This window comes from Leguminivora glycinivorella, chromosome 21 (genome assembly GCF_023078275.1).
Source record: "Leguminivora glycinivorella isolate SPB_JAAS2020 chromosome 21, LegGlyc_1.1, whole genome shotgun sequence".
NCBI lineage: Eukaryota > Metazoa > Arthropoda > Insecta > Lepidoptera > Tortricidae > Leguminivora > Leguminivora glycinivorella.
In genome coordinates this window covers 13,425,383-13,450,918 of record NC_062991.1, presented here as the reverse complement: position 1 = coordinate 13,450,918, position 25,536 = coordinate 13,425,383, and the positions used below count along the sequence as shown (strand labels likewise).

At 37.2% G+C, this 25,536-nt stretch overlaps 1 protein-coding gene across 2 annotated transcripts in view; it reads right to left on the bottom strand.

Moving 5' to 3' along the window:
- The window catches only part of LOC125237493 (protein boule), a 47,047-nt gene extending 21,511 nt beyond the window's left edge, over nucleotides 1–25,536 (bottom strand). For both annotated transcript variants that reach the window (XM_048144603.1, XM_048144604.1), the window contains exon 1: nucleotides 25,030–25,536. In XM_048144603.1, the coding sequence (XP_048000560.1) occupies nucleotides 25,030–25,398 (369 nt within the window). In that variant the 5' untranslated portion in view covers nucleotides 25,399–25,536. The remainder of the gene's footprint in view (nucleotides 1–25,029) is intronic.

The window sequence follows — 25,536 nt, the reverse complement described above, 5'->3', positions numbered from 1 at the left end:
GTACTCAGAACACAAGTCTTCTTGAGCTTACCGTGAGGTGCTGAGGTTGAGGGTTAGTCGGGAGTGTTCTTAGCCATGTTTTATGAAAATCGGTCCACTTAGTCGGGGTCTTTTTCAAAGACTAATTTTGTGATTAGGTTATTAACCTATAATTTTAATTTAAGTTACACATTACACGTGCTAATAAATAGGCAGGTTTAAAACATACATACATACATACAATCACGCCTGTATCCCATAAAGGGGTAGGCAGAACACATGAAACTACTAAAGCTGCAGTGCCACTCTTGGCAAATAAGGGGTTGAAAGAAATCGAAACTGTGAGGTTTAAAACGCCGATTTAAAATTGCCACTCATTGCAAATTCCTGTATCAAGAATAACTATTGTGAAGTCAACAACTGTAACATTTAATTGCACATATCACTAAACAAAGGCCCGTGAAATACAAACTCAAAGTGAATACCGGACGTAACTGCAAAAGAGCAGAATCAAATGCAAACATGCTGACAGTTCTGAACCAATATTGGCAAGACCGATATCGTTCAATATACATTCATTTCAATTTCTCTCCGAGTTTTACGGGAAATTCTTCTTTTTACCATTTTAGGATTTAATAATAACAACGACAAGGCAAACTTTTATGTATAATTATCATCAAAGACGATCGAGTATTATAGAGAGTTAATACTGTCGAAGTAAAACGTGTAATCACAGTGCACATACTGCCATCTCTCGACACAATCTTAAAACTTTTGAACCTCTGACCTGACAATTTAGCCCATATTGTTAGCTTGATGTGTTACAATGTCAAATATTAATATTAGCGCCATCTAGTTAAGCGTTTCTCAAAGGTGTAACTAGGCCACCGTACCTTTTTTCTATGGCTTTGAGGTACCTACGTATTTTTCTAAGACTTTATCCGTCTATAAGGAGTTACATTTATATATCTTGGATATAAATAATAAAAAAAAAATTTTGGGACACCTTACACAGATCAACTTAGCCCCAAACTAAGCAAAGCTTGTACTATGGGTGCTAAGCGACGATATACATACTTAAATAGATAAATACATACTTATATACATAGAAAACATCCATGACTCAGGAACAAATATCTGTGCTCATCACACAAATAAATGCCCTTACCGGGATTCGAACCTTGGCAGGCAGGGTCACTACCGACTGAGCCAGACCGGTCGTCATCATATAAACCTTCGATTTGCAGCCCTAGCTTGGAAATCTCTGAACGAAAGTAACTGCCATATGATTAATATTTTATTCAGAGCCTGAAGTTCCGTTATTCACTTACCTGCAAGCCGACAGGTTCGACAATGGCTAACCTTTTGTGGGAGTCTTTTATTCGAGCTGAGTCCCCAGGGCTTGAGATCGAATCGTTACGAACGACTTGCGAGTGTGGGTCAATTTAGGCTTAGACCTACATTGCTACATACCTTTAAAAAGCCTATGAGTGAAATGCTTAAAAAGTAATAGATATCACTTTCAAATCTCTCCAGAGTGGCACCAAAATACGAGAAAAAGGATGGAGTAGGTATATAGAGACAAAGGATTACAACTTTTGAACCTCAGTTTTGACAATTTGGCCCATATTGTTGAGACGTGTCTACACTGAGAGTTTGCATTGTGAATTTAACAAGTTCGACTTGTTGCGGTTTATTCGTTTGAATCAGCCAAACGTATGTTTAAAAAAATATGTGTCAGGTTGTTTTTAAAAAATCGACTTGTTGATTCAAATATATTGCCGATTCAAATGACAAGTAGCTTGTTGTTTGAACCAAAGAGCACGTAGGCGCTATTTTAACCAACTTGTTGAACGAACATGAAAACTGGTTGTATTTTCTCTCAGTGTAAATTATCAAATATTAATATTAGCGCCATCTAGCCGAGAGTCGATCTATTACAAACATCTTTAGTACGAGTAAATAAAAAATAGCATTTTGCTCATTTGAAAACCACATGGATATCAATTCAAACTAGAGCATTTACGAGGGGCGTTCAATAAGTAATGATAATGAGTATTAAAACATAAGAATGTAAGTATCCTTATATTTTTATAATTAAAAGTAACTCTTTTGTGATTTATTTACATATTTATTTTTTTCAATTTTTTTTTTTTGCCCCCTTTAAAAATTAAAATCTTAACGATAGTCTAAATACCATGTCAGTAAGCACTTCACTTCATTATACTTCAGAGTAGCGATTATTTTACAATTTTATTTAAAGGTCGGGTATAAAATATTAATGATCCTTATATTACCTTCAATATTAGGTATGTCACTTGTAGCTTTAAATACACTAACTTGAGCAGCACCCTCGGCAATTTGAGGGTTCGGCCCTGTCGACTGTCATTTTGAAGGCCAAAAACATTATTATTTGTTTGTTTAAAATGTTCTTATTGTAACTAATCATTTTTTTAATATTAAAATAATTGTATGTTCTTCTTTAATACTAATGTAATTTTGTTTCCAATCTATATTCTCAATTTTCGTGATAATCTGTAAAAATCGTGAACATGACCCAAAACAGCACTTAGAGTTTTTTTGGATACCATACCGTTTGAAAATGTATCTATACGAACTTTTTTTATTGATGTTACTAACAAAGGATAAACCCAGCTTTAATTTAAAGTATGATTATTTTTGATATTCATGTCAGAAATGAACTCACGACATGTCAAATATTCTAATGAACACAAGTCAAATTATAATCTATTGAAAATATTTCAACTTGTGCTGTCTTAAAGTAGTCACACTACTATGTATATAAATTAAAACCGAAATAAATTACACATATGAAAGAAAAAGTGACCAAGTCCTCTGGTGCCTGAGGCTGGAATCGAACCAGCGTACTTTCCAATCGCGGGAAATGCCTCTTAATCCGCTCGGCCACCCAGGTCACAGCTGTCGAGGTCGAAATTATCTCTCATATGAGTAATCTATACAAGGACTCGTAGCGCCCTCTGTCCACCCCTAGGGCAGAACGGTATGGTTCTTGCCCCCCGTGTAAACCAAACTCAGGTTGGTTTCGACACAGCTCGAGAGACCTGTGACCTGGGTGGCCGAGCGGATTAAGAGGCATTTCCCGCGATTGGAAAGTACGCTGGTTCGATTCCAGCCTCAGGCACCAGAGGACTTGGTCACTTTTTCTTTCATATGTGTAATTTATTTCGGTTTTAATTTATATACATAGTAGTGTGACTACTTTAAGACAGCACAAGTTGAAATATTTTCAATAGATTATAATTTGACTTGTGTTCATTAGAATTGATTTAGCAGCGCCATCTCTCGAGCTGTGTCGAAACCAACCTGAGTTTGGTTTACACGGGGGCAAGAACCATACCGTTCTGCCCTAGGGGTGGACAGAGGGCGCTACGAGTCCTTGTATAGATTACTCATATGAGAGATAATTTCGACCTCGACAGCTGTGACCTGGGTGGCCGAGCGGATTAAGAGGCATTTCCCGCGATTGGAAAGTACGCTGGTTCGATTCCAGCCTCAGGCACCAGAGGACTTGGTCACTTTTTCTTTCATATGTGTAATTTATTTCGGTTTTAATTTATATACATAGTAGTGTGACTACTTTAAGACAGCACAAGTTGAAATATTTTCAATAGATTATAATTTGACTTGTGTTCATTAGAATTGATTTAGCAGCGCCATCTCTCGAGCTGTGTCGAAACCAACCTGAGTTTGGTTTACACGGGGGGCAAGAACCATACCGTTCTGCCCTAGGGGTGGACAGAGGGCGCTACGAGTCCTTGTATAGATTACTCATATGAGAGATAATTTCGACCTCGACAGCTGTGACCTGGGTGGCCGAGCGGATTAAGAGGCATTTCCCGCGATTGGAAAGTACGCTGGTTCGATTCCAGCCTCAGGCACCAGAGGACTTGGTCACTTTTTCTTTCATATGTGTAATTTATTTCGGTTTTAATGTCAAATATTCATGAAAACATGCTCTTATTTTACTGAAAATTTTCATCCCCCACCTTGTGTCAATTATTTACATATCAAAGAAAAACAAATGAAAGTAGTAAAAATTTGAATTATGCAATTTCACTTTAATGAGTACTGCTACATGGACAAGTTAAGAAAAATTAAATCAAGATACAGGAACATATCCATTCTCATTACTTTTTGAACATCCCTCGTAGCACACATTCTGTGATTTACGTGCTAACCGAGTTAGAAATAAAACCTCGTACCTTTGTTACCGCCCGGCTGCGCGGCAAAAGGTAATAAGTCGGGAACCGGCGCTTTGCGGGAACAAAGCTTTGGTTGCGCTTTGCTTTGTATTTGTTTCTGATTTGTTTTAGGTAGCTCAGTTTGTTGAGAATTTAAAAGAGTACTTTTTGTTGTTTTAAATGAGAGATGTTTTTACTGTTTTAAATGTCAGAAATGTCTTCTTTCTAAATGTAAAACAGCTCGGATTACAAAATATGTGAAGACACTGTTAGATATTTCACAGTAATTTAAAGTAGAAACTGTAACTTTAGGAATGTACCTAATATCAAGGATGATTTATGTAGGATTTACAATCTTCATACTGAGAATCGTACTTCAATTTTTTAGCGTCACTTATTAAGTAGGTATTACTTATACACTATACTGATGATGCTTACAATGTTTTTTTTTTCAAAATGTGTATTGACGCGATATCATGATATTAAAATAAAGAAGCATGTCATTTGTTCTTATAAAAAATAAAACACGCAAAAATATCTGGGGAAAATATGATTTTGGCCACTTCCAGGCTGCGGAACAGCGCCATCTAGTATTAAGCCTAAAAGCCATACATTTCAGGGGTGCGCTTTTTTGTATGGGCCTTGTCTGTCCTGGTATTACATCGTCCTTGCTAATATTATGGAAAATTAATTTATAAAAGGATTTATTATAATGAAACCTCTGAAAGGGTAAAGTTTTGTTGAAACAATTAGAAACAATCAGAGCCAAAGTTTAACTTCAATAATTTGACAAAAGTTTCTTTGTAAGGGATCTTCATAAGTTTTGATTTTATGACAGGAATTCAATTATAAAATTCGGTAGAGACTTAATGTTCTTTTGTGTTATCTTTTATACTAGGATAGGTACTGAATACCGTGTGGTATTTTCTGTGTACACGTGAAAAGAATAGGCGAGACGACTAAAAAAAACTAATTAGTCCGTTAGCTAGATTATCAAAGATTTTTAAACACGCATTTTTTCTTTTTTCTCGTAAACGAAGAATGACGACGGTACAGTACGTTGAAGTTTCGCGTGACGTCACGCCTAGGTACAATTTTTACTTAGAAGTGACGTCACAAGCCCCCACTCCGTTACTTGGATGCTCTATATCTTTGTATTTTTTCATTAATTAGAAAAAGCGTAAAATATGTATTCAGTGTTTTTGGACGATCTAACTGACGGACTAAACAGAATGCCATTTTTTCATGTAGTCGTCATCCCTGTTCATATTCATTTATTGCATCCATGGTATTATAAATAGATGTTACAAAAGTATACGTGCCTATGTACCTATTTAAAATAGTTACTGATACTAACAATATATTATTGAATACAAAATATACCTACGTTTTTAATGATGCTTGTATTTCTGAAAAAATTAGAAAAAACTAATGCATATACTCAATAAGACCGAAATAGACAGCAAAGACCAAAGAATTATCAGAAACCTGTACTGGAACCAGTCAGCACACATTAAAATCGGACCATATGGCACTGATGATATCAAAATACGTAAAGGAGTGAGACAGGGGTGTATCCTGTCACCACTATTATTTAATCTGTACTCTGAAACCATATTTCAAGAAGCTTTCGATGGCGTTGAAACTGGTATCAAAGTGAACGGTACAGTGGTTAATAACCTCCGATACGCCGATGATACCGTTATCTTAGCTCACTCCCTTCAAGAACTTCAAACTCTTTTAAACCGCTTAAATACTGTCGTGGAAGATTACGGCTTAAAAATGAACATAACGAAGACCAAGTATATGATAATGAGAAAGAACACAAGTTCATCAGAAGGTCCGACCACACTGTCTATTAACGGCCAACCACTTGAAAGAGTCAAACATTACAAATATTTAGGAAGCTATCTTAACGAAAACTGGGATCCACAGAAAGAGATACGTATAAGAATGGAGATGGCAAGAAGCACATTCATGAAAATGAACAAACTGTTCACCAACAAGGACATAAACCTGAAACTTCGATGGAGAATGGTTAAATGTTACGTGCTATCTGTATTTTTGTATGGGGTCGAAAGCAATTCAATTCAATTCATTTATTTTGCCTGAACATACACAGTTGTCATGGGTACATGTCATTGGGGTGTTATAGATACATATTGTAGCTATTAATGGGTACATGCATGTATGGTCTACCACAATATGGCATGCAAAATCTTATACTAACTAAGCTGGACCATAAACCGAAAGATAGAGGCAAAAATAAATGCTTTTGAAATGTGGCTCTACCGAAGAATGCTGAAAATATCATGGAGAGATCGAATAACCAATGTAGAAGTTCTACAAAGAATGAAGAAAAAATTAGAACTTTTACAAACAGTAAAAAAAAGAAAAATTTCTTATTTTGGACATATATACAGGAACAATAAATATCAATTTTTAAGGAAAATAATAGAAGGCAAAATAGAGGGCAAGAGAAGTAGAGGAGGAAGGAAGCTAACCTGGATGAATAATATTAAAAGCTGGACTAGTAATGAGAACGCTGCCATTCTGAGCAGAATAGCACAGGACAGGAATAAGTTCCGAGAGATGGTCGCCGACGTCCGATGAGGACATGGCACAACAAGAAGAAGAAGTATTTCTGAACATAACAGTGAAACATTACTCAAATCAAAGACCTATTTTTATGTTCCACCATCGTTTAAAACTAAGCTGCACATTTAGTGCCTAAAGTAGCAAGTAGCAACTGACTCAAATGGAGACCTAAACTCTGTCAAACAAGTCTGTCAGTAAATAAGAACAAAGAAAACTATATGCATCCTTTTCTTTAATGTGCTAGAGAAAAGGATACCTATAGTTTTCTTTGTTCTTATTTACTGACAGACTTGTTTGACAGAGTATAAATAAAAATCACAGTATTTTAAAGCTTAACTCAGCCATATAAGTCTTTGATAACAGATGGATTTCATTTCGTGCCGTGTCACGATTTGGCGTGTTCAGGAAATGAACGGATGTTTGGCCGCCATTTTGATTTTGTTTTCATTTTTATTTAAGTTGGGGCGCTTTGCTACGCGGTGTGTGATTAATGTGCCACGCTAATGAGTTTTGATATTGATGTGTTTAGTGTACTTATTGTGTTTATGTGTAGGTTGTAGCAGATGGTCGAAGGAAATGATGGTAGTGCCAGATTAATTATAATATACCTGATAATAATACTTATTGTTATTGCAAACATCGTCTCATTATCTATTGAGATGAATCCCTTGAAAATATTTTAACAATAAAGCATAAGAAAACCGATACTTAAATTAAATTCTTGTAAAATGAATATTCTTGTATGAGTAATAGATTGCCCAAAATTAAATAAACTGTTTTCAATTTTATTTTTTGCGATAGTAGGTACTCTGTAGGGCTAGCATGGGACAAAAACAACAGTAAATCGCGCACGAGATAAACTGTGTCTTTTTGTAAATATATTAAGACGATACGATACAGGTCAATTCTCCATACAAACGCTCTCGACTATTTCCTCCCTGGTTTTTGAAGATAGAGCAATGATTTTTTTCAACACACATTATTATTATTTTTATCTGTGTCGGACCGTTTCGATTTTTTTGCTATTTTTATTTTAAAAGACGCTAGAGCCAATCAAAAATTTCTAAAAACGGCCTTTTTCAATATGGCTAAAAAAAGCTGTGATACTCAAGATCGGTAACAATTAGCCAAAAAATCTAAACGGTCCGACACAGATTATTTCATTGTTATTCAGATTCTCAAATTTCGTTCCGTTTAAATAAGTTTTGAAGGAGGAAACAGTCGAGAGCGGAACCTCGTTTTTAAAGATTTTTTCGCAATATCTTTTAACTGAGTTGTTCTTAATGGACATTTTTTTTTCGATAAATCTAGTTAATAACACTAGTATATTTAACTGAAATTCCCAAATTGAAAGGGGGACTCCTTTCCATTTTAGCATTTTCGCTCCCGTAGCGTCTTAATAAGAGAGGGACAGGTAATCCTGTCTCGCAAGCGACAAGCAAGATACTTCTACATATTTATGCACATTTCTAGCAGAATTTTAAATTGAATGTATTCATTTTGAAGCCTAAGCCTCATACGACACTGGTCCACCGCGAGCTAGTGAACTATGAGCTATCGGCTATAAAAACGAACAAAAGATAATCACTCCCGTGTAAATAAAAGAGACACGGCGATGTTTATAGTTGCTCGCCCAGCGGTGAACTATCAATATCGCCGTGTCTCTTTTATTTGCACTGGGGTGCTTATCTTTTTTGTTCGTTTTTATAGCCGATAGCTCATAGCTTACTAGCTCGCGGTGGGACCAGTGCCTAAAATATAATGTTAAAATGCCTTTTAGGTGTTTTATTATATACATAATATTGAATGAAACGGGTGTACAGGCAGGATACATTAAGGACATTAAGATATCCCGTCCCGTCTCAAATTGCTAGGCATTATAACAAAGTATTCAGGGTACACGCTGATATTGGGGGTGCAGCAGGGCGAGACGGCTTGTATGTGAAACAATAGGGAACTTGACTGTAGTTAAAATAAAATATTTTTCATCACACCCGCACTTTAAATGTGCTTTTGCACGCAGGCGGAGCGTGAGTTATAGAAAAATCGTTCTCCCAAGGGAATAATGAAATTTCTTGTACCGTACTTAACTTTTTTACGTCTATTTACAATTTTTTTACATTGCGAGTGTGTTGAAAAACATTGTGTGTAACTCGGGGAGTATGAATATTACAAACTCGAGTCTTTAAATCGCTCTGGCAAGCCGTCGCGATTTAACTTACTCTCGTTAGTAATATTCAACTTCCTCCCCTTGTTGCACAATGTACTATTATGCCTTGCACGAAATAAAGCATCAGATAATTATAAGAAAACATGGACAGAAGTTATTTTTAAATCCAATTTCTATTTAATAAGTCAGGTAGAAATATATAAAGTAACTGAGTTGACCGTGACGTCACTTAATTCGATTTCATATAAATCCCATATTAGCTAGTCGTTCAAATTCGTTTTGACAGTTCTTAAAAAGAAGCTGATTTGACTAGGAGGCAAGTAGCCTATTGAAGCTCATACAGTCAACAACAGTTGAATATAGACAAAGTGCTAAAAAAATATTTACATAGACCACAATGCCTACAAAATTCTAACAAAGAAACGAGCCGCACGTGCGCAGCGTCGGATGATAGGGTTGCCTATGATATTAAAACGAATTAATTCTCAGATAAAATATTATACTATACTAGCTTTTACCCGCGGCTTCGCCCGCGTAATAAAAGTATTCATTAAGATTTTCATTTGGATCCTTAGGTTTCTCTGGTATATTTATCTGCGATTATTTCGATTGCACATAATACTTTTGCTTGCAATGATTGTAGAAATATTACACATCGACCACAGCGTAGGTAATTCTATATACGCTGGGGAAACCTTTATAAACATCCCACATAGCCCGTATTTCGACACTATATGATCGGTGGGTAAAAAGTACTTTTTTCTATTATCCCTTACAATTTTTTACATTTTGCTTATACTTATCGCAAACGTAATCTTCAAGCAAGCAAACAACGATCGTCTTAGAGCACTTTGATTGTAAGAGACCGCCGACCGATTATCCGTATCCCTCTAACGATACCCATATTATCCGTATCCGTATCCGTTTCCGTATCCGTATCCCTATCTCTATCCCTATCGTTATCGCTATCGCTAACGCTATGGCTATCGCTATCCCTATCGCTATCCCTATCGCTATCCCTATCCCTTATCAAGATAACACTAAGTTCTCGCGCTTTGTACACATATTTAAAGTCACATACAGGTCGAAAGCGATTAATTAACATTATTTTTACCTTTTTTCCCAACGTTTCGGCCAGGTTGCACTGGCCGTGGTCGCGGAAGACTGACGTCCCAGCAAAATGTCACCGGAGATGTAAACAACACAAAACTACCCGATATTAATTTATATAAATGTTCGGGGTATACAAATAAATATAATCTACCCGCATGTAATTATTTACGACATCACATTAGAAACCTCAAAAATAACAGTACTTCTCCACTATTTAATGGATGTTATTATACATATAAACCTTCCTCTTGAATCACTCTATCTATTAAAAAAAAAACCGCATCAAAATCCGTTGCGTAGTTTCAAAGATTTAAGCATACAAAGGGACATAGGGACAGAGAAAGCGACTTTGTTTTATACTATGTAGTGATATCGCTATCCCTATCGCTATCCCTATCGCTATCCCTATCGCTATCCCTATCGCTATCCCTATCCCTTATCAAGATAACACTAAGTTCTCGCGCTTTGTACACATATTTAAAGTCACATACAGGTCGAATGCGATTAATTAACATTATTTTTACCTTTTTTCCCAACGTTTCGGCCAGGTTGCACTGGCCGTGGTCGCGGAAGACTGACGTCCCAGCAAAATGTCACCGGAGATGTAAACAACACAAAACTACTCGATATTAATTTATATAAATGTTCGGGGTAGACAAATAAATATAATCTACCCGCATGTAATTATTTACGACATCACATTAGAAACCTCAAAAATAACAGTACTTCTCCACTATTTAATGGATGTTATTATACATATAAACCTTCCTCTTGAATCACTCTATCTATTAAAAAAAACCGCATCAAAATCCGTTGCGTAGTTTCAAAGATTTAAGCATACAAAGGGACATAGGGACATAGGGACAGAAAAAGTGACTTTGTTTTATACTATGTAGTGATATTTAAGTCTCGGATACTTTCTAGGTATGTATACAGTATTTATGTATGTTTGTTTAAGCCTTCAGCATCACAGGCCTTATTGAACTTTTCCGTGGGACTTAATCAATAAGATCTGTGTAAGATTGTCCTATTTTATTTATGACGTCTATTTAACTAAGCATTATTAGCCATTCCACACGTGGACATCGCATATGAACCTTAAAAAAACTCGCGACGTAATGTAACAATAGAAAGTGCGAACGTGCGTTCCGTGAGAACGCGCGCCACCCCTGATTAGGCCGCGAACTCGCGGCCGCCAGCATGTACTTGTAGCGCGGCGATAGAATCGCGGAGTGAGCCGCCCCTGATAGAACTTTATTGCCTGTACATTAAATAGGTGCCGTGGCCCCGGGCGCCCTGTTCACTCATGGAAGCGGTCCGTCGAAAATGAGCTACGAGCGGCTGGTCTGAGCTGTAGCGAGGCCACGAGGGTCGCTGAAGATAGAAAGGCGTGGCGCGAGCTTGTGAAGGCCCTTTGCACCTCTGGCCCCGTAGCCGAATGGCATTTCTCCGACGCCAAACGAAAGCGATACGCCGCTGGCTCTGTCGCGCCAATACGCAAGCGCGATAGAGATAGATATCTACTAGCGCTTCGTTTCGTGAGCGTTTCGTGAGCGATTGTGCCATTCGGCTAGCCACCCTGGAGTGCCTTAGGACTACAACAACATTAAGGCGTGTAAGTATACATATTTTTTTGGCACTTTGTATATAAAATTACATTCACAGCTGTGTTGTTGGCAATGTTGACATTGTTGACTTTAGAAGTGTCCTGTCGGCGTAGATGAATGGCAATCGTCGACGCCGGACGCCGACAGAAATGAAGTCTAGCTCTGTCGCGCCAATACGCGAGAGCGATAAGATAAGATAAGATAAAATAAGATGAGACGAGACGAGACGAGATGAGATGAGATGAGATGAGATATGATTTATTGTGATAAGATTGATAGAGATAGATAGCTACGAAACAGATACTATCGTGAGCGTTTGTGTATACGGCTACGCATATTGAGCCGACGCTATACAGCGTGTGGATTCCATACGGGCGAATAATGATGATTCCAGTTATAGTATCTGATCATACGAATCGTATAGGATAATCATTTTGTTAAAAAGTGTCATTGGTTAAGAGTAATTACTTTTTTTAATTTGATCAAGCAGCAATGTACGCCGTCCAATTTAATTTGACATGACATAAACGTCATGTCTTAATGACGTTTAGGTAGGTACGCTAATTGATGTGGACATAATACATTGCGTGCGGAATTATTATGTATGAAAAAAAAATCCCATCTATTCACAAAAAAAAACCATAATATATAGTTAGGCAGGTTAGGCTCCTTAGGTCCGATACCAGTCGTTGTTAAGATATTCGCCCGTATTGTAAGCCCCGCTAATCGCTCCGCTCCGATCGTCCACTCAAGCCTTACACTTAGGCATTATAATAAAGTACTTAGGTACAGAATTTGAGCTAGACATCTTAATTACCGTCAAATACACAAGTTTTGTGCTGTTAATGTTTAGCTGAATAGGCCATTATTTTCAACCCCTAACTATAATAGAGGGCATAGTAATAGGGTGGGTCTTGTTAGTATCATAAGAAATTTACAGGGTCGATAAAATTATGTCTCAATGATGTCTCTTGCTAATGTATGTATGGATAACGCACAAAATGTCACAATATTAGTTTGAATAACCATGATATTCTGCAGGGTAGAAAAAGTGAGTTTAATGGCTCAACCATTTAAAAAAAACACAAAAATAACGAATTAAACACATACTCCTAAACTGTGTATGTAACATGAAAAAATTTAAAATTATAAAATTTCGAAGGCCATAAGGAAAATCTGAGATATATGAGTTTAAGCAAATTCCGCAAAAAAAATTTAAAAAGTCTACTCTGAAATGCAGTTTCAGTTTGACAACCCTAATGTCACATTTCTTTCTACTGATTTTCCGACGGAAAGTTTCCAAAATTGAGAAATTTTCGACATTGGGAAAAATTCTGACTAACTTCATCGAATTTTTTTTTTAATTTCCTGACACTGGAAATTTTAAGAAATGTCAAGATTACATTACATACATTACATACACACACACACATACATACATTACATTTTACACACACATACACACATTACATTTTTTTCGAATAGTTTCAGCAACATTTACAACAGTAAAATTTCATTGTACAGTCGAATTCATATTACCAATATGTATTACCAATAATAATTGTAGATAAAAATAAAATAAAAAATCAGTTGAATTGAGAACATCCTCCTTTTTTGAAGTCGGTTAATAAATAATTATCGAATATAATACAGTTATAAAATATACTAAAACTATATAAAACCAGCTTAGCCTTATGCTTTAAGCATAAGTGGTAAAATGCGAATAATAATTGTAATTTATGAATGTACCTGCACTTCCTAGCTGTAATTTAGTTTTAAGGAATACTTGCTGTGCCCTAACAGGGTTCATGTGTGAACCTACCTTATTGTAACATCTGCTTGTACCACATGATTATTATGCAATAAATTATGAATTATGAATTATAAATATATGTACATTTCTTCACCTTAACTGGACGCAATAAGGTGAAAAAATGTACACATAACTCGACCGTACTTATCAATACAATCAAAATCAAAATTTAACCTCTTTATTCAAATTTCGTTTAAAAATGTGTCATTCTCATTTCCAACTCGATTGATATTCCATTTGCCCCGAGCGCGGCACGACTAAACTTAATGGAATCCCTCTCGATCCAGTCGCGAATATTTGAAGCAAGCCTTCCATGAATTTCGTTTCAAAAAGGACATTTAAACAGTATCGGGGTTATTAAATTTTTCACTTTCGAGTTAGGTATTAAAAAGGTCTGTGAAAAAAATATGAAAGAGGAATGAGAAATGAAGTAGATTTTAGAAAATCGAAGCTTCTTGAGATTGAACAATATACACAATATTATATTAAGTACAAAGTGCTGGTGGTCTAGCGGTAAGAGCGTGCGACTTTCGATCCGGAGGTCGCGGGTTCGAACCCGGCTCGTACCAATGAGTTTTTCTGAACTTATGTGCGAAATTTCATTTGATATTAGCCAGTCGCTTTTCGGTGAAGGAAAACATCGTGAGGAAACCGGACTAATTCCAATAAGGCCTAGTTACCCTTCGGGTTGGTAGGTCAGATGGCAGTCTCTTTCGTAAACACTAGTGCCTACGCCAAACCTTGGGATTAGTTGTCAAAGCGGACCCCAGGCTCCCATGAGCCGTGGCAAATGCCGGGATAACGCAAGGAGGTTGATGATGACTAATTACAAACTTTATAGCCTTCGCCTCCGTCATAAAATTTGTATCGGCAGTTAAAGTCAGTCAATCTACTACATACATACATACCTACATATAATCACGCCTGTATCCCATGAAGGGGTAGGCAGAGCACATGAACTACTAGGTTTCAGTGCCACTCTTGGCAAAAAGGGGTTGAAAGAAATCGAAATTGTGACATTGCAGTGACAGGTTGCCAGCCTCTCGCCTCCGCCACAATTTAACCGATATCCCATAACTCACAGTCGACTTCTACACCCACGGGAAGAAAGGGGGTGGTGAAATTCTTAACTACACGGGGCCACACGGGGGGGGGGGAATCTAAAATCTAATAAAATAAAACGGGTTGCAATTGATCTAAACAGCCTTGCCTTAAAGTTAACGGAAATCAATAGAAACAGGATGTATATGTAAAGATTTTCTCAATACCAATGAATAACAACGCAAAATGGAATGACATCCTCCTCGCCCTTAAGGACACAGCTCTACATTGCTCTACATTTTTGTTCGTTCAAGAATGTCTTTGAGCCCTCAGGAGTACTCGAGTTCTTAAGCCCTCCCTCGAGATCGGTCAAGAGGGGTGCTATTTTTGGCATAAGTATTGAGGATTTGAATTCGTTTTACATTTTTATCTTTGAGTACAGTCAGCGTTGAAATCGTTTTTTTTTTAATTAGAGGTATTATGAATGGGCTTACTCTTGGCCACAGACTATCCAAAGGCAAAGACGTGGCCTACGATGAACTGAGCTCGCCCAGAAGATGCCTGTTAAGTACCTTGGTTATACTCTGTATTTTTAAGTATTAAAAAACATAAAAAAATAATTTGTACATTTTCGGGTGGTTGCAACATTTGTTGGCTAACCAACCAAATACAAAACCAAGCGGATATCTGAAGCGATCTGTTCTTTAATCTCCATATATCTTAAAGTTTAGGGTTTATTACAGTAATTTTACAGCGCTTTTCCATCTTTCGATTCGACCCATCATCATCTCTTTTTTTTTCACTTTTTTATATTGAAACTTTTTTTTTTTTTCATTTTCATCTGCCAATATGATCAAAATTATCTGAACTTTAACGTCCTAATTATTGAAAGAATAAAAGCAACGCCGATTACATACTAATAAAGACTATAATTTATATTCAACTGGCGTGTCTGTTTATTGAAAAATATTTTAAAAACGCAGAAAATACAGAAAAGTAGGTAATTTTAATTTTGCAGTCTATAAAAAAGGTGCCTGTCGAAAAAACGAACTTCAGAGTGCACTAAAATGTTTTCAGGAAAATAGTACCTTATCTAAAGAAGTATAAAAAGTATACTTTGTACAAAAAGAATTTTCCTAGGCGAGGCCACCTAGGCAGGTCCAGCGTGGGCATAAAAACCAGGCCTAGCCAAAGTGACAATCGTTGACGCTCCGTGGCGATCAAAACGCTATCTGGCTCTGTCACGCCACTACAGTATAATCATAAAACATAAGAAAATCATACCATCCCGTACATAAAAATGCGACCGTCTAAGAAGGCGCATACACTACACCACACATAGATGGCACCACAAAAATGCCTTGTTGCCATCGATTATTTGTCGATTAGCGTTAAGTGTCACTTTCGAGCCATAAATCTACGTCAAAAGTGACACAACGCCATCTATCTACAAGTATAATCGAAAGCTACAAGACATTTTATTTGTGGCGCCATCTATATGTGGTGTAGTGTATGCGCGTTCTTACTTCTTAGGCGGTCGCATTTTAATGTATGATCTTCTTATATTTAATTTATGGTTTAATAAAGAGTACTATCGTGCAGTATGGCCACTCCCGCTAACCTCTGAAAGTGCCGCCCACCCGCTCTCTGTTACTTCACAGTTACCGCCTGTCAAGAACGCAACCAGTCGACTTGTCATAATCTCACTCATACAAGCATGATACGCGTTCACCTATACGAGCTTAGATTGTGTACGTACTTACGTAGGAACGCGTCTCTTTCATATATTTGATCGCCATTGACGCCACTAAAGTTTGCCCCAAAATTAGGCGGACAGGTTCACAAATGTTACCACATTTAGGGCCACTTGCACCAACGAAAATCCCGAACCGTGGGGTTAACCCACCATTTTATATGGAATTTGACAGATGACAGCCCACTAACCCTGAGTTAAGTGATTGGTGCACGTGGGCCTTAGACCTGTGCTATTCATATCGATAGTTTCAAAAAAGGTTGAATTAGGGAATATCGATTAATTATCCGTGAGTGGCGCTGTTGCGCGATTCTGGACGTGATAAAGAGGATCAAGTATTATAGAGTTACTGTCAAAGTAAAATATGTAATCAAATCACAGTGCATAGACTGCCATCTCTCGTCACAAGCTTAAAACTTTTTAACCTCAGTTTTGACAATTTGGCCCATATTCTTAGCTTGATATGTGTTAAAATGTCAAATATTAATATTAGCGCCATCTAGCCGAGCGTCCCTCAAAGTACCTTTTTCTATATGGTTCTGAGGTACGTTTTTTTTTCATAGACTCTGGCTGTCTATACGGCAGTGGCGTAGCGTCGATACAACTCGATTTCCAACAGCTTCCCTAAAATTCAGCTGTGTATTTGGAACTAAGTCCATACAAAACAGATCCCAAAAACCCGTCCGGCTTTACCAACGAAAATCTTCACGCGTCGCCACTACTATACGGAGTTACATAATTGACTAAATTTATATACAGATCGATAGAGCTCAAAATTCCGAGAAAAAGTATATATATAACTCATTTTGGCCAAAATGGCTTTTACGCCAATTGAACCCAAAGGTATCGATATGTCTTTGGAGCTAAGTAGTTACGAAGAGCAAGCGATTGAAACGTTGGCTAGGTACCCAGTCATTTATTTAAGCTGTAAGTATTAAAAATAAAAGTAAAATGGCTCATTTTCCCTGATTGTTTGAATGCGGACTGCAGAACTCCCACGTAAGAGAAAGGTCACAGTTCAGTGCATTGAAAGACAAAGTCGTGAAAATTAACGGCGTTTTATTTTTTGGCGTTAAGTATGAAAAGAAGTTGGCAACCTGTCACTGAAATGTCAGTTTCGTTTTCTTTCAACCCCTTTTTTCCCAAGAGTGGCACTGAAACTTGAGTAGTTTCATAAAGCGGTAGTTACCTACCTATGAGAATACAGGCGTAATTATTAAATAAATAAATATTGGGGACACCTTACACAGATCAACTTAGCCCCAAACTAAGCAAAGCTTGAATTATGGGTGCTAAGCGACGATATACATACTTAAATAGATAAATACATACTTATATACATAGAAAACATCCATGACTCAGGAACAAATATCTGTGCTCATCACACAAATAGATGCCCTTACCGGGATTCGAACCCAGGACCGCGGCATAGCAGGCAGGGTCACTACCGACTGAGCCAGACCGGTCGTATTATGTATCTATTATGTCCAATAAAACACTGGTAAATTGTAAATAACATTTAATATGCTAGGGAGCACATATGGACACGACTTACATAGGAATATAAGTTTAACCTTCAGTTACTTTTTATCATAGAAAGTAAAAGAGACTACCCACAAAATTACACATATATGACAGTATCTATGTTTGTATAATATATGTTAAATCTGGGGGCATGATAGTGCCCCAGCCAAGACGAGCCAAGCGTAGCGCAAGGGCACTACCTACCTTTTCTCGAATAATATTGACTCTGAAAGTTCGTTTAGTCACAGCTCCGAATAAAGCTAAAACTGTACGAGCGGCCACGATAAAAATGGCGGAAGGTCAAGAGGTCACTTGTATGCCATAGGCATTGTCCAAGAGGCGGTGTTGTTTAGTGATGAAATTGGAAAAAGAAATCGTTTTCATACAATGTCATCTACTCTGTAATGACATCTTGAGTTAAGACTAGGTTTTAAAAAAATCGAAATTGGTTTCCAGATAGGGTAACCTACTTTATTTTCTGTCTGTCTGTCATGTTGTCTGTCTGTCTGTCTGTCTGTAAGTATGTGTCTGTCTGTGGCATCGTAGCTGCCGAACGGATGAACCGATTTAGATTTAGTTTTTTTGTTTGAAAGCTGAGTTAGTCGGGAGTGTTCTTAGCTATGTTTCATGAAAATCGGTCCACTATGTCGCGTTTGGGGTTTTTTTTTTCAATCTTAAAATTATAATATTAGCAATCAAAAAGTGCTGATTTTATTTTGTTTTGTTTAAGTATAAGAATTATTAAGTCCATTTGTTAACAAATCAAAGTCAAAATATTTTCTAAACAAAGGCTTACAATAAGCACTTTTAAATCGTTTACAATCAATAAATCTTTATAATAAATTAATAGCAACTCTTTATAAAGCTGGATTCAGGTAAATTATTTGCCGCGGGAAAACAGTACTTAAAACTAATGAAAACATTTCAAGCCGGTGCCAAAATATCTTAATTGTATGAAGCACGGCATATTGCCATCAGCTACTGAAGCACTAGCGAGCGTAGCACACTAGTGTAATAAGTTTATCTACTCCCGAATGTTATTCGTCATTTACAGGGTCGTGCGTAGATTAGAGATGCACCGAATATTTGGTTACTATTCGGTATCCGGCCTATTCGGCCCTTATTTTAATATTCGGCCGGATATCGGATAGTGACGTACTATCCGGCCGGATACTGGATGTGCTATTTTTGATAGAATGATTTTGGGGTAAACAAATTACCTAAATCTAAAAAAAAATACTTATAATCATAAATAAATAAATAATATAAAAAAGCCTTTTAATTCCACACCAAAAAAAAATAATAGTAACAATTATTAAAAATTTAAAAAAGAATATGTCTACAATTAGCTTATATATCTAATGGTTCTATATATATTTTAACTATTTTTACTAAAATTTAATATTTCGCTATTCTATGATTGGTGGACCTCTTTGCGAGTAAAGGCCTCCCCCAGCCTCCGCCATTCTGAGCGGTCCTGTGCCGCATCTTGCCATTTCTCCGATATGGTGTTGGTGACGTCATCGATCCATCTTGTGGCTGGTCTGCCAGGTTTTCTTTTTCTTTGTGGACCTTTCCAGAATGTCACACGTTTAGTCCATTTTTGATCGCTCATTCTTGCTATATGTCCCGCCCATTGCCATTTCATTTTCAGGCAGTGTTCCAAGTAGTTCCAACGCGTCGATGACTCTTGTTCGTTCTCTTATTTTTGTGTTCCTTACTCTATCTAGTCTCTTTAAGTTTAGTATGCTTCTTTCTTGGGCTCTTTGGCAAGTTTGAATCTTGTGTCTTACGTCTTTGGTATAAGTCCAGGTTTGACAGCCGTAGGTCAGACAGGGCAGTAGGCTAGCATCTAAAACTTTTTTCTTTAGACTTATTGGGAGATTACTTTTTAGAACTTCTTTTAAGCTCCAAAATTTTCTCCACGTATTTGTTATTCTTCTGTCTAGTTCTTTAATTCCTCTGTCCTTCTCAAATGAAATTCGCTTGCCTAAATAAATATAGCTATCTACCTATTCTATTTCTTTTGTATCTATATATATTTTGGCTCTATTTCCGTTTGTCATTATTTTTGTTTTGTTTATATTCATTTCGAGACCTAGCTTTTTGCTCGTGTTTGAAGTGACTGCATTATTAAAAAAATAAAAGTTTAAACAAAAACGGACTCCGCGCGAATTTTACTACGAAAAGAGTCAAAACCTGCACGATGCGCCCGCTCCCTGCTTAAAATGTAGGTATTGTAGGTAAAATTCTGCTGTCCGGATATTCGGCGGCCGGATACCGAATATTCGGCCGATGGTTAGGCACCGAATATTCGGTATCCGGCCAAACCACTATTCGTTGCATCTCTAGCGTAGATCTTTAAAACACTACATAAAAGTCTACTCCCCAAAGCCAGCACGCTGGCTTCCCGCGCACTCGCGCAGTAACGAATAACCTAACCACAAAATTAAAATTTTGAAAAAACCCCCGACCGCGACATAGTGGGCCGATTTTCATGAAACATGGCTAAGAACACTCCCGACTAACTCAGCTTTCAGACAAAAAAAACTAAATCTAAATCGGTTCATCCGTTCGGGAGCTACGATGCCACAGACAGACAAACAGACAGACAGACAGACGGATAGACAGACACGTCAAACTTATAACACCCCTTCGTTTTTGCGTCGGGGGTTAAAAAACGCATACTTTGGCTCTGTAACCACGGCAATGCATTGTTATATTATAACGTTACTGCGCGCGTGCGCAGGAAGCCGACGGGGGATCGCTTTGGGCAGCTGGCTCGAGCGCTGGCAGTGCAAACCTTTGCGAAAATACAGGAAATAGTGTGAATTTCACGAAATTCTAGAAAACTATTAAAAACTAAGTGTATGGTCGTAGAAAAAGTATTGTATGCGCGATCCCATATATCCCACAGTCGACTTTTTCAACACGCACGGGAAAAAAGTAGGTGAAAATCTGTTACTTATTTAGAAATTTGTATTTATTTCTCGTTTAATCCCCAACACTACTGTCTGTAAGCTTCTTAAGTTCTTACTCGACTTCTAGACTAAATTTCAGAGCACATGAGCGTTATTGCAGCCATATTGCTCAATAAATTGTGCCTCCGTCGCTCAGACTAACAGCCTTCAGTAGCTGTACGAAAATATTGACGTGTCTGTCTGTCTGTCTGTCTGTCTGTCTGTCTGTCTGTCTGTCTGTCTGTCTGTCTGTTTGTCTGTCTGTGTGTGTGTCTGTCTGTGGCATCGTAGCTCCTGAACCGATGAACCGCTTTCGATTTAGATTTTTTTATTTTTCTATATAGACCTGATGGTTGTTGCCTGTTGGATCCTGTGAGAACAATCTTTTTGGCTAAAAAACGGTTGATATTAGTGGTAGTTCTGTCAGCGTTTGATTGACATTATTTCTTATTTTATAACTAACTAGCGACCCGCCCCGGCTTCGCACGGGTACTATACCTACATGTAAACCTTCCTCTAGAATCACTCTATCTATTTAAAAAAACCGCATCAAAATCCGTTGCGTAGTTTTAAAGATTTAAGCATACATAGGGACATAGGGACAGAGGAAGCGACTTTGTTTTATACTATGTAGTGATGAAGTTGTTTTCCCCTCACTAGCTCGGAAACACGTGTTTTGTCCTTTAATAACAGCGGGTAAAAACGCATTTTATCCACTAGTGGGTAAAGTAATTTGACCTTGAATAAAGTCAAATTAACTGCTTTAAAATTGATAAAAGTAAGTGAATCTAGTAATAAAGATGATTTACCACCTATGGAACAACTGGAAGCAGTGATAAACGCATTTTTTAGGGTTCCGTAGCCAAAATGGCAAAAACGGAACCCTTATAGTTTCGTCATGTCCGTCTGTCCGTCTGTCCGTCTGTCCGTCTGTCCGTCTGTCACAGCCGATTTACTCGGAAACTATAAGTACTACAGTGATGAAATTTGATGGGAATATGTGTTGTATGAACCGCTACAAAATTATGACACTAAATAGTAAAAAAAAAGAATTGGGGTGGGGCCCCCATACATGTAACTGAGGGATGAAAATTTTTTTTTCGATGTACATACCCGTGTGGGGTATCAATGGAAAGGTCTTTTAAAATGATATAAAGTTTTCTAAAAAACATTTTTCTTAAAGTGAACGGTTTTTGAGATATCAGCTCTCAAAGTCGTAAAAAGTATGTCCCCCCCCCTCTATTTTTATAACTACGGGGTATAAAATTCTAAAAAAAATAGAGGTGATGCATGCTAATTAACTCTTTCAACGATTTTTGGTTTGATCAAAGTATCTCTTATAGTTTTTGAGATAGGTTGATTTAACTGTAATTTTGGTTTGCTGCTACGGAACCCTTTGTGCGCGAGCCCGACTCGCACTTGGCCGGTTTTTGCGTTGTAGTTTCCTCGCTATAGTGAGGGGAAAAGTTTTGTGTTACACTCGGGTGCAAATGTATTTTACTTCTCGTTTGTTAAAAAACTCGCAAGTTCAGGATTCTATTCTCGAACCACTCGCTTCGCTCGTGGTTCAACTATAGAATCCTTTTACTTGCTCGTTTTTCAATTCCACACTCGGCGTTAAAATACAACTTTGCCCCCTTGTATAACAAATAACTATTATTTCTCCCATAATCCCTATCAAGCTTCTCACGACTTCTAGCTCAATTTCAGAGCACATGAGCGTTATTGCAGCCAAATTGGTCAATAAATATTGTGCCTCCTCCGTCCTCTTAGTAAGACGAAACGGAACACCCTGTAGGATTTATAAGAAAAATGTAGTTCACTGCGACTTTTATTATGAATTTGATACGATTTTCTGTTAAATTAGTGCAGATTAAAAGGCAACACTACATGAGCGAAAATGATAATATCGAAAGGCCTGCCTTTCAATTTACAATTATTTTTTACAATTAGCTATGCATTACGATAATATACTTCAAGGATCGGTCTGGCTCAGTCGGTAGTGACCCTACCTGCTAAGCCGCGGTCCTAGGTTCGAATCCCGGCAAGGGCATTTTCCCCTCACTAGCTCGGAAACACGTGTTTTGTCCTTTAATACCAGCGGGTAAAAACGCATTTTATCCACTAGTGGGTAAAGTAATTTGACCTTGAATAAAGTCAAATTAACTGCTTTAAAATTGACAAAAGTAGGTGAATCTAGTAATAAAGATGATTTACCACCTGCGGAAGTACTGGAAGCAGTGATAAACGCATTTTTTGCGTTGTAGTTTCCTCGCTATAAGTAGTGAGGGGAAAAGTTTTGTGTTACACTCGGGTGCAAATGTATTTTACTTCTCGTTTGTTAAAAAACTCGCAAGTTCAGGATTCTATTCTCGAACCACTCGCTTCGCTCGTGGTTCAACTATAGAATCCTTTTACTTGCTCGTTTTTCAATTCCACACTCGGCGTTAAAATACAACCTTTGCCCCCTTGTATAACAAATAACTATTATTTCTCACATAATCCCTATCAAGCTTCTCACGACTTCTAGCTCAATTTCAGAGCACATGAGCGTTATTGCAGCCAAATTGGTCAATAAATATTGTGCCTCCTCCGTCCTCTTAGTACGACGAAACGGAACACCCTGTAGGATTTATAAGAAAAAAATGTAGTTCACTGCGACTTTTATTATGAATTTGATACGATTTTCTGTTAAATTAGTGCAGATTAAAAGGCAACACTACATGAGCGAAAATGATAATATCGAAAGGCATGCCTTTCAATTTACAATTATTTTTTACAATAAAATTAGCTATGCATTACGATAATATACTTCGACGATCGGTCTGGCTCAGTCGGTAGTGACCCTACCTGCTAAGCCGGCGGTCCTAGGTTCGAATCCCGGCAAGGGCATTTATTTGTGTGATGAGCACAGATATTTGTTCCTGAGTCATGGATGTTTTCTATGTATATAAGTATGTATTTATCTATTTAAGTATGTATATCGTCGCTAGGCACCCATAGTACAAGCTTTGCTTAGTTTGGGGCTATGAGGATGGGGATCTGTGTAAGGTGTCCCCAATATTTATTTAAATTATTATAATCTACCTAGTACCTAGGTACTGAGTTATTGCATTGTAATTTTTATGATTTTTTTTATAAATAAATAAACTTAATATTGAAGAAGAAAGCGTACCACCTATAGATAGATGTAATTCGGAATAATATTTGCAAGATAGGAAAACTCTCGCGTCCCACGGCAATCTTATCACAGCACGATAGCGTGACGTTATCGTGATCAATCTGCCAACTCGTTCCGAAACGGTTAAATAAATAACTGAATTCAGGGGAGTGATGAAAACTGTTCATTGTTTTGATATAGGACAAGGAGGTGTATTTATTGGAAGGAGGGAGGCTGTGTTGACTACTATCTTTTTGAAAGGTTTGAAGTTCGTCTCGTACCTAAAAAAGTACGTTATAAATTGTGTATATTTTAATTTTAGCCACAATCAACCTTTTCGATTAAAATGTAATCACATAAAAATGTTGTCCTAAATGTAGAATTATTAAACTAATGAAGATGATGAATTAATAAGAAACACATGCCTAATAATAATAATCATATTTAAAAAAAAACCGAAGACCGAAACATATTTTTTACCGAAACCTGTCAAAGTACAAAAAGTATGTACCTATACAATTTCAACACTCAAAAATTTCTGCGATTTTTCGTTCGAAACCGAAATCTGACCGAAATATAATAACGGTTTTTTTTTCACCAAATTTTTTTTTAAGTACTTACATGAATCTACGTTCATATTAGTACTTTGTAGCTTGGTATGTAACACTTTACAACATAATGACCATCGTCAATTTTAAGTCCCAGTGTTTACTAAAATAATAATAGTTCGGTACCTCGTCATGTAGCACTTAGGTACCTTAGGTTCCCTATATTTAAAAAGTTTTTAAAACTTTATAATGCCCATGGAACTTTGTTGCCAAAAAAATATTTAAAATTTTATTGTGATAAAGACTGTAAAGAGTTAGTAATTGGTTTGTTTGTATGAATTATTTTACTTGTAAATTAACTCTTATTTATTTATAATGAATAAATTCGTTACTGATTTAAATGAAACAATATTTATCATAACAACCGCATTTTAAAAAGTTTTTTCTAATTTCCAAAGTTAGGTTATGACGCCTGTAACGTCCCTGAACCCGTGTGACATTTTAAACCATTTTTTTTTCTAATTAAAATAAGGCACTGACCTGTTTCACGATGAGCCGCGCGACCCTCGGGCTAGCAAACGTCACAAAGCCATAACACTTGGACACTCCAGCTCTGTCGTAAATTACCCTAGCAGCCGTCACAGTCGCGAACCCCGAAAAAAACTTCCACAGGTCCTCATCCGTAGTCGTCAAGGAAAAACCTCCTACGAAGATCCTGTTGTGGATAACTGTTCCGAATTTCGGAGCGTCAGATGGAGGCAAACTGTCATCAGTGTCATCTTCAGGCGAATTCAACAATGCCTTCAACTTCTCATGAGGGTCAACGCTCTTTCTATTATTCGCTGCACTTTCCTCGACCATATGAGCACAACTCGCAGATTCACTCCTTATGTATCTTTTAACTTCCATCTTTAAAACATGATCCCTTGTTTACTATACTAACGCTAGCGACGACTACAGTGGGACAGAAAACAACTGAGCGCGTATCGATTTTACATGTATTTTTTAGATATAGGTATAAACCGTGCGTTGCGCGGTAGCCGTACG